Below are 10,817 nucleotides of genomic sequence, written 5' to 3' on the forward strand. Positions count from 1 at the left end.
GCTCGGGACACTCTGGCCAACACAATGCGCTGACATCGTCTGTTAACTACTCACCTGGATGCCATGCGAGGCTGTGCTTTCTCCCAGCAAAGTCACTGGAAATCCTGCCATAACGGAGGCGTGCTCAATTGCTACCTACCTGTCCCTTTTTTTACCATTACCTCTGTTTCTTTACTTTCCTCTTGCCGGAGAGGTACTTTTTCCTGTATTGTGATCACACACCTGGCCTGACCTCTAAATCACAGACCACAGGTTGCAGAATGGGTCACGCTGGAAGGGACCCCCGTGGTTGGGACCATCTGGCCCAACACCCCGCTCGAGCAGGGCCATCCCAGGGCTCATGGCACAGCGTTGCATCCAGAGGTTCTGGAATATCTCCAGAGAGGGAGACCCCACACCCTCCCTGGGCAGTCTGTCCCGGTGCATGGTCACCCCCACAGCAGGGAAGTTCTTCCTCACGTTCAGGTGGAACTTCTGTGCATCAGTTTCTGCCTGTTGCCTCTCGTCCTATTAAATAAGTCCTATTATTATGTTTCAATTACAGTCATATTTAAATGAGCTGGTACAATCATGTTGTTTGTACTGTCTCTTTTTAAATGTGCGGACTACAAGTGCAACTAGAAGGTCCAGAGCAAGATTCTGAAGAGAAGAATATTGAAGTTGCAGTTAATCAAAGGCAGCATAAAGACAGCGTGAATGAGTGTAGCTCTGCAGACACCTTCCAAGGAGTGCAAAAGGGTAAATCTGTAGAAGAGCTAAGCTAACAGACAGTGCTTGGGATGACTCAGATACACCATTACTGTAGTCTCTCTACATGCAGAGTTAAGACTCTTGTTAAATGCAAATTAGTGTTAATTAATTGTAATACACAGTAGATGTCTAAGACCATAAGAACATTGATGCCAGTACTTTGTTGTCACTGCACGTTATAATAATCTAAAGAGTAGTGGGTATTACCTGATTTCCAGATCTAAAAAAAAAAATAAATGCATATTTCAGCAGATAAATTTGCTACTACTTATTTTACTACTTTGCCTTCTAAAAACATTAAGTTTCATTAAAATTGTCAGCAAAAATCTTGGTTAAAACCCTCTTCCTCCTGAAATTCACATTCAAGTGCTCTTCAATATTTCTCTAAAGTAATTGGCAACATGACACATTTTCCCCACGCTTGCTGTTAAATTGCAACTCCTTTTCTTACTTACAAAGATGTTAAAACTCAAGAGAAAGCTGTCAACTGTATGTCCAGAGCAGACCAGCAGAATGAACAAAAATCAGGTGTTGATCACGAGTCTGTGACCAGCTCATCCAGTCAAAGGACAGCAGAAAAGAGGGGCTCTGTAAGGTAATGCATTGCTTGTGGATGTGTTTTATTTAAATCTTGGCATCACTGAAGTCAGTGGGAGTTTTGCTGCTCTGCATGTTATCTTAACTCTGGAGAACAATTTTGCAGATGAACTTAAGAATAATCAATGAATCAGGAATTAGTGATATCTCCAGCATCTGTACAGATGTTTGGGGTTTTTATGGCCACAGTAGCAAACTACATTCTAACTACATGAGGTAGTCTATTTAGTGGATCTGGAGAAAATTGTGCAAACTCTTGTGGGAGTCATTTGCCAGTAGATTTGACCATTTCTCAGCATCAGTTCAGACAAGGCATTGTGTTAATTCCTCGTGGCATTCCCAGCCAGCCACAGCTGGAAAGTAAAACTTTCTTGAGTGCTATTTCAGAGTCAGCATTTCATTAAAATGTTGGGCTGAGAGCTACTGATTTTTTTGTCTGAGAAAAATGTTGCATAGTGGCTGTGCCACCCAAGGTCCTGTACCAAAGCAACAAGGAACAGAGGAAAGAATTGGAGAGGAAGGAAGGAGAAGCTAACAGAATCACACTGCTCTTTTCCAGGAAGATGGACTCTCTGATTCCCTACCCATTTTCCTACGTACTCTCTGTTTTTTAGCAGAAGGGTCTGGTAACTCACTTAAAACAGGTAGAAATGAGAAGCCACTCTAAAAAAACCTACTGCTTTTTTAATTTGGAATATAGTTTTGAAAGCTCTAACTATTTCTGTTGCATGAAAGAACTATTAATTGTGTTGCATTGGAATCTGTAAGGAAGCAAAAGATTTCAGAATGTGCACTGAAATACATTTTTTGTTTTGCTTCTGCTTCCTGTTATTATTTCAGAATGACAAAAAAGACTCTGCTGGACATCTGTAAACAGCAGAAGTTATACTGGACTCCCTACTTAAATGATACACTTTACTTGCATTATAAAGGTAAGATGTGGACATGACTGTTTAGATTTATCATTCCAAGTAGCATTTTAGCAGAGAAGCTATTTCATGGCTCACTAAAGTAAGATATCTAGTCATTCTTTTAAATTAAAAACATAAGTTAATTTTATATAATACTGGAATTGGGAAACAAAATGTCTCAATATGAAGGTAGAAAAATAAACTGATTATACATCTAATTCACTTTGTGTAGTCATTCAAGGGATCAGTAGGAATCAAGGGACACATTTTTGGGTTTTTTTCCTAAAACAACAGCCTCTGAGAAGTGTCTTAAAATACTGGTCTGGGTTGCATTCAGAGGAAAATATATGTTTTTTTCCTTAAATGTGCTTGTACAAAGAGGTTTTGTTGCAGGGTTTGACCGGCTGGAGAACCTGGAGGAGTACACGGGGCTGAAGTGTCTGTGGCTGCAGTGCAACGGCCTGAGGAAGATCGAGAACCTGCAGGCGCAGACAGAGCTGCGCTGCCTCTACTTGCAGCTCAATTTGATTGAGAAGATTGAAAACCTTGAGCCCTTACAGAAGCTGGATTCCCTCAACATCAGTAACAACTACATTAAGACCATTGAGAATCTCTGTAAGAACTGTTGGTACAGTGTGTTGTAACCTTGGCCAAGCCCACGTTCCTAAGCTCTGACTAAGCTGTTATCAGTGGCACTAGTTTCAAGGGATAATTTTATTCATGATAGAATTTTGCACAATATCCCATACCAAAGTCCACAGGGTTTCTGTTGAGGAGTCAAACCTATGTATTTTGCAAATTAAATCGATGAAAAAAGAGAATACGTAGGAACTACTTCACGTGGATACCTAGAATAATTAGGTATTTTTTTCCTCACTTCTTAGTACCATCTCAGTCTTATCTGTGCTGCAGACAGGCTGACAATCCAGTTTTCACTATTTACTTTACAGTTAAGATGTGCTTTGGCAGTTGCAGACACAATTAATGAATCTCTTATGTCTGCTAAAAGATTTATTCTGTCTTCAGCAGAAAATAAAAACAATTCCCCTACATTACCACTTGCATACATTGGAAAATTTTGAAACGTGTGTAACTAATTAGTTTGAAATGTGAATGAAGGACAACCACTATCCCAAAACCAAACAGCTGTTTCTCCCAGGGTGAAGAAAGCAGCTTTGGAGGCCTAGCCAAAAAGTGCATATAGCAGAATAACAAATTTCAAAAAAATCTCCAAATTCAATACAAACAATTAGTTTGACAATGCAGTTTTTTACTTGCTCCAGGAACCCCTCTGTGAAGCAACAACTCTTACCTTTCCTCTCCTTGTCCTTGTTGTCCTGCAGCTTGTCTGAAAGTCCTGCAGACTCTGCAGATTGCTCACAACAAGCTGAGGACAGTGGAGGACATCCAGCACCTGCAGGAGTGCCCCAGCATTTCTGTTCTGGATCTTTCCCACAACTGCCTCAGTGATCCAAGTATTGTAACTATTCTGGAGACCATGCCTAACCTGGTAAGGCAAACACAGCTCAGGGTTCCTGTCCTGTGTGTGGGTGAGCCCCATGGAGTGGTGTGGTTGGGGAGTTCAGTGCACAACAGGCACTGGTTTAAAAGAAACATTATTAACCATTGTTTTATTTCTTGTTGATTACTTCTAACACTCAGGGTGTTTTATTCACCTCTTGTTTTTGAAATGACAGGGAAAGTGCATATCCAGATTGGGGTTTTTTTGCTACTCAACTTTAAAAATGGTTCCCCTTGTTTCTCTAGCACGTGCTGAATTTGATGGGAAACGAGGTGATAAGGAAAATTGCTAATTATAGAAAAACACTTATTGTTCGACTAAAACAACTAACATATCTGGATGACAGACCAGTTTTCCCAAAGGATAGGTAAGAAACACAGCCTTCTTCATTACACAGCAATGAAGATCAAATGCTAATGATCACTCACACACTTTTTGTCAAAATTGTCATGGAAGGAAAGGAAGACTGACCAGTATAATTTATTGGAGGTGGATGACTTAGAGGACAAGAGTATTGTATTGCAGACTTCTACATCTAACATACCTAGAAAAAAGCAATCTATTTTTTTACAAAAGAATTCTTGAGCAGAATGCTCTTAGGCCAAGTCTGTAGAGCAGAGGCAAATCCAGATTTCAGCAGAATCTGAGCGGGTGTCTGGAAGAGCCAAGCCAAGCCCAGCCCAGTCTCTGGGGCTGTGATCCCCAGCATTTGGCTAGCTTTATTTTTTTGTTTCAGTTCCACATACAAGATGAGATACACGTTCATCCCTGTTGCATAAGGGATTGTCACTGCTAAATGCTTTTTTTTCTATTTTGTGCTCTTTCAAGCTATTTTAAATTTCTCTGTCATTGCAAAGATGGGCTTTTGTAGCTGTATTACAGTGAGCTTTTGTGTTTTCATTAGAGCCTGTGCAGAAGCCTGGGCTGTTGGAGGGCTTGAAGCTGAGAAAGTAGAAAGGGAAAAATGGGAAACCAGAGAGAGAAAAAAAATCCAAGATAGCATTGATGCGTTAGCAGCAATGAGGCAAAAAGCAGAGGAAAATAAAAGACAAAAGTGCATGGAAGAAGGAGATACAAGTGCAGCATGTGGAAATGGAGATGCAACAGATATCCTAGAAGGTTTGTGCTTACAATTTTGGAAGCTGTCTGTAATCACTTCAGTTTGAATCTTTTATCTGATATTCTTTGGGTTGACTAACAAGTAAAATTTGTTCTGCAAGCAAGTGAATTGCACAAAGGAGAGGACAACCAGCACTTGTTGCTGATTCATCAAAGTCCTCAAGCATATATTTAAATATGTAGTCACTTGTGTCTTTTCAAAGTTAACTATAAGGACCAGCCAATTGTTTACTACAGTGTTTTCTCTAGATGATTTTTTTTTGCCTGGGAACTTTATTTGCTGGGGAGTTGAGATGGGAAATCCCACAACATTGCTGCAGTCTTGGGAGGACTGCTCATCCACAAATAGCTGCTCAAGTGAAGTAGGAGCTTTTGCTGCATATTTTAGGCCAGTGTAGTAATGTTTGGACATTTAGATGAGCAGTGGTAGATTGACTGAGCAATTTTAATGAACTTGTTTCTTCTGTAGGAGCACCTGCAAATTCAAAAGATGGTGATGGAAATTCTAATACATCAAAGCCTTCAAATATATCAGCAGAGGAAGAAGCTCAAGAGAAGACTGAGAAATTTAAAGATGAAGGTTTTGATGTTAGTGATGAAGTGATAACACTTCTACCAAACAGGGAAGATAACACATCTGGAAATATTCCTGCTGGAGTTCAAGAGGATGTGCAGGAACCAGACTTTTACAAATGTGCAAATCTCAACCAGGAGACAGATGGTAACGTACCCAGTGAGGAACCAAAGCAAACTGAGGGTGCAGAGATGATGAGCCAAACTCTGCCTTAGAGCAGCCTCTGCTGATTCATAGATAAGAACATTCCATTAGATTTCCACAGTGACTAGGGAAAATCAAGCAATACTGGATAAAATATTCTTTAAATACAACAAATAAAAAAAATTCTGAGGGCTTAACCTGCAACTTCTGCAGCTTAAGGGTGGAACTGCACTTCTCAAAGATGCCAGGTTTAGTGACAGGACAGGCTTCCCTTGGTGCCACTGTGCAGTCTGTCTGCCAGCAGAGGCTGGTCATCCCTCCAGAGGTGGGTTTGTGCCCTCACACATGGAAGAATGCTTTATAGATTGTGGAATACATTATTGCCAATTAAAAATATGAATTTACACACTATAAGATATAAGAGAGACCAAGAATGTGCTGGAAAGACCAAGTGCTGGATTCAGCTGTGAGTTCTGCAGTGGTGGTCAGTCCCCAGCAGTTTGGTTCTGCAGTGCTTGCTCTTGCAATGTGGACATTGTTTTATTCAGTTAGCTCTCTCCAACTGACTGTTGTTTGTTCTTTAGATCTGCCAAGACAGGAGGCAGCCACTGACAAGGCCCTGCTTCCTGAAGGGGATGAATATGCTGGAATGGAGCAGTTCAAAGTGGAGACACTGGAGAAACTTTATCTTGATGTATGTATTGGACTGAGATTTTGAGAAGTTTACATGTGGGTATTGTCTTCTCCAGGGTAATTCCTGTAACATCCTGGCCAGTATGCCCAGGTTCTTAAGAGAGCTCTACTATTAGGATAAGTAAGAGGAACCCAAAAGGTAAAGTTGCAGAGGTATTCATTCTGTCCATGTAGCATATATAAAGAATTTACCACTGCTTCCAAAGTTTATTTTGTCCTTAAAATTTTTGTCCTACAAGTGCTTTTGTCCTATAAATCACCTGAAGTTGACCTTCTATCTCTTTGATTTCTCTGGAGAAGCTAATGAGGGCTCTCATTTAAAAACAAATCATATCAAAAAGAATCTAGTAGATACATTGGTCCTCTTAAGCAAGACTCAAATGAAATATGCAGTTGAAAATGTGAACTATTGCAAAAAAAAAGCATAAGGAAGAAATAGCAACCCCATCATTGTCAATGTTATCTACCAGTATCAGGTACTTTAAATTAATTCTCAAAATAGAACTTGGAGGTCTATTTCCAAGAAAAGCAGGATTTGCATTATTCAGGTATATAGTAAGTAATTGACATTTGGAATATGGTCCTGTATTATCTAAGACTGCTACCTTTAAACATGTTTACCACACTTAACCCTGGGCAGGACATGGATACCACTGAGAAATACACCCTCCCTTCAGAGCAGAACTGTTCAGTGTGTCCTGACAAGGACACTGCTGCTGCACTGACAGTGTCACACTGTGACACAACCAGCAAGAACAAACTTCTGGCCTTACCATTTCCCAGAGCACTTCATATACTCTTTGATACCTTACAGTGCCATGCTTAACTACTGCCAGAAAAGTCTCATATCTTTGCCATGCTCTCAATCTCCCAGGAAAAAATTCCATGTTCTCCAAGGGCTCAACCCACTGCTTCAGTAGAGGGTTTGCTGCTGCCTCCTCCTGCTTGGCTGTCTTTAATAATGGGTTTAAAAAACACAGTGGAGAGAACTGGCAGCAATTCAAAGCATACACAATACTATCTTTAAAAGCAGATCTTGCAGGGTCTGAAATAAAGGCTTTAAATGTGTGGTGATACTGTAGGTACCCACGATGTGAGGAACTCATCAGTTCAGTGTTTGGTTTTCCCCTGGTGCTCAGTGGCACCATAGGAAGCTCCTTTGCACAAACTGTGACATAAAGAACTGTTCATCATGCACCCCTGGGGTTTCTTTAGATCTTAAACAGGGACTATTTTAATTCTGCAGGAGAAAAGCCAAACCCAGATCACACACTAATGCACATTTCAGTGTCCTTTGCTACTTTGTTCTCCAGCCAGGTTTAGGAACAGCAAGAGCTTCTCCCAGCAGACCCCCTCCTGTACTCACATCGCTGCAGACATTCCAAGGAGCCGGAGTGCTGCCATGGCAGGGGATGGCTGGGAAGGGCTGGTGAGGAGCTCTGGAGCAGCACAGCTGTCCTGGTTCGGATCCCGACTGTGGATGGTCTGGGGAGTGAGATAAGGGAGGAGAGTGGAAGGATTTGCAATGTGGTGGTTGTGACATCCCTGTGTCAAGCAGAAACAAGCTCCTGTTGCTGCACAGGCCTCGGCAGTGTCTGACCCACATTCCATGTACCTAAACCAGGAGGACTTTTAGTGAGTGATTTTGGTTTGGTCTGCAGGTGCACCCTGGTGATTGCAGCAATAACAGCTACTTCACCTCCCTGCTGACTCCAAATTCCACCCACTAACATTAGTCTCAGATCTGAAGTTGTACTTGTTGAATGCTGTTTTTGTAAAGCTGTGTCACTGCAGGCCATGCTGCACTGGCCCCAGCTGTGAGAGGAGGATGGGGGGCACTGCTGGCCTGGCCTCACACCCTGAGCACTGCCCTGGAGAAGGTTCCCAGGGAGCAGAGGTGTCCTCCTTCAGGGGTTACAGTAGCTAATTCATGATCTGTCATTGTCTTCAGGAACTACCTGATTTAGAAGATGTAGATGTAACTGAATTTCCCCCAGAAGATGAAATCTTTGTTCAGAAGGTAACATTTTTATCAATTCCAGTAATGAAGCTTGCCTAAACACATTCACAAATGTTTTGCAAAGTGAGGATAATCTAAGTTGTGAAATGCTGGGTTGGGAGGTGCAATCAGTTATGCATTTATAAACTAAAATGGATGATTTCAGCAGATCATATCCACTTGTAAATCTTTTTTTTTAATTTGATTTTTATATTATTCTATAGCAAAAATAGGAGAATGAAAACCTAAGATCAAGTAATGCACCAGTTACATAAGTTTAATTTCTTAGTAGTATGTAATGTTATAATGAAGATTACTCTTAAAATACACTTTACCAGTACTACTATGCTGCAAAGGACTGAATAGAGAGAACAAAGCACCTGCTGCTGAATAAAATCTGACATTTCAGCTGAAAACACAGAGATTGACCCTCCTCTGCTCCACTGCAGGCCAGTCCTCGTGCACATTAGCACTTTGCTTTGCTCAAGCTAATCTTTTAGGCAAAAGCCTATAAGCAGAAACAGAAGGGGCAAAAAGAAGGCACCAAAGACTAAAAGCACAGTTTTGGCTCTCCTGCTAATCAGAGAATCATCCTGGCCTTGCTGGAGACAGGGGCTGGTACAGGACATGTTCTTACAAGTCTCTCCAAGGTAACTTTTCTGACAGTCAGCACGAGGCATGGAATTTATTTTCTCTTTTGGTCACAGACTCACAGCAGCGTTGCAAAATGTCTTGGCCAACAAAGCCTCCAATTAAAAGGTGGCAAGGAAAGGGAACAAAGGATTAGTGGAGTCTGTGTTAGCAGCTGTCATGCTGCAAAGGGTGCTCAGCTCTTGACTGAAGACAAATGAAGATGTTAGTCAGGTTTGGAGTAAAGTAATCCAATGCAGCCCACACACTGCTGAATTGCTGAAATAGGGCTTTTTATGAACTGTTGCTGGTTTATGGTCAGTTGGTCACTGAAGCCTGAGGAATAGTTAACCTGAGAGCCATCCATACAGCAGCAGGGCTGGGGGGGAAGCACATCTTCCCTACGTTTTGGGAGAACACCACATCGAAGCTGGCAACTGTTACATGGATCCAAGTGATAGTTACACATCCTTTAGCTTTTATATCTAAGAATAATATATTTTCAATTATGTTTTCTACCTTTACAGCAGGACTATCACCCAAAGATTGAAATAATTTCTGAAGTGACAAATGACAGCGATTCTGCATTAGAGGAAAACAATAAAAGCACGTTTGAGAAATCAGTAGAAGAAGTTCCAACAGCAATTTTTTCAAATGCATGTAAGAGCCATAAAGAGCATGAAGAGGAGGAGCACTTAAGACCCCTTCTTGAAAGCTTCTTTACAGAGCCTGCTAATTCAGAAAGACACCTGGAGATCAAAGATAAAAAAGCAGCCCCCTTGAAACCCTTGATACAAGAGGTAGTCACTGAGCCCAAGGACCATCTGCTCTTGTCACCAGTCTGCCATCAGCCAGATGACCCAAGCCCATGGGAAGAGGATGGTAAGATTACAGTGACATTACTGATCACAGAGGAAAAGGTGGGTGGCACATGCACACTAAAAGTAAGGGTCTGTTCAGCTCTCATTGAAGATTGTTAGTTACAATCACCTCTTCCTTTTATTTGTGTGGGAATCCTAATAAATTAGGAATTAAAATGGTATTTTCTCTTTCTCTACAGAGGATTTCTTGCTGAGTTTCATTGAAATGGTTTTAAAAAATTGGACTCTACGTTTCTTTTTTCAGCATTAAAGACCACCAAGTGATTTTTATCTGTGTGTTACCTCTGTGCTTTTAACAGGGGCTGGCAGTGATGGAGAAGCTCCAGTGATGGAGGGCCTGGCTGAGGGTGAAGGGTGTCCTCACAGAGCACCAGGGGACAAGGACACTGAGAGTGGATTGGATTAATCCCTTTGGAAAAAAAGGGACCAAATCTGGATCTGTGTGCATGGGACCATCCCAAAGGATGGAGCCCAGCAGTGGGACCATCACTTGGAACTGGCACCACCCGGTGACACACAAACCCCCTGGCCCAGGCTCTGCAGGGCAGGGGCTGTTCACTGCTTTGCAAACTGCTGTTCTGAGGTTAAATTCCATCCTCCTGTTCTTTGTGCCTTTGCATCCTTCTAGAAATTACTTAGTTAAATGTTTATATCTCAGGGTTTCAATACAGATGGAGTTTCAAAGCAAAATGTAACATGTATCTGTCATTTGAATCAAATAAAGATTCTGCTTGTAACCACACCCTGTGAGAGTGGCCTCATCATCAAGGGCTGACAATGTTTTTGTGACACAACCACCACCACAGCAGCAATGGCCTCAGCTCTGAGTGACCTCACTTCACTAAGCCCTGCTCAAATTCAGGTGAGTGTCTTTTTTCATGTTTCTATAAACACTTAATAATTCGTGATAAATAGAATTGAACAGGTCTTGTAGATGTGCAGATTTAAAGAAATAAAATATTACCCTGGGCTTGTTGAAAAGCTGTATTTCCAGTTA

At 41.4% G+C, this 10,817-nt stretch overlaps 1 protein-coding gene across 1 annotated transcript; it reads left to right on the plus strand.

The window, feature by feature from the left end:
* The first annotated feature begins 108 nt into the window (after nucleotides 1-108).
* On the plus strand, nucleotides 109-10,575 carry DNAAF1 (dynein axonemal assembly factor 1). Its single transcript, XM_029965473.1, has 12 exons — nucleotides 109-738; nucleotides 1,210-1,345; nucleotides 2,188-2,279; nucleotides 2,652-2,873; nucleotides 3,602-3,768; nucleotides 4,026-4,147; nucleotides 4,685-4,899; nucleotides 5,369-5,620; nucleotides 6,202-6,311; nucleotides 8,262-8,330; nucleotides 9,467-9,821; nucleotides 10,120-10,575. Exons 1-12 carry the CDS (start codon nucleotides 597-599, stop codon nucleotides 10,224-10,226), a joined length of 1,989 nt encoding a protein of 662 aa, XP_029821333.1. The 5' UTR covers nucleotides 109-596; the 3' UTR covers nucleotides 10,227-10,575.
* Nucleotides 10,576-10,817: the final 242 nt, after the last annotated feature.

The sequence above is a fragment of the Manacus vitellinus genome, unplaced genomic scaffold (assembly GCF_001715985.3).
Source record: "Manacus vitellinus isolate BGI_N305 unplaced genomic scaffold, ASM171598v3 scaffold_10_pilon, whole genome shotgun sequence".
Taxonomy (NCBI): domain Eukaryota; kingdom Metazoa; phylum Chordata; class Aves; order Passeriformes; family Pipridae; genus Manacus; species Manacus vitellinus.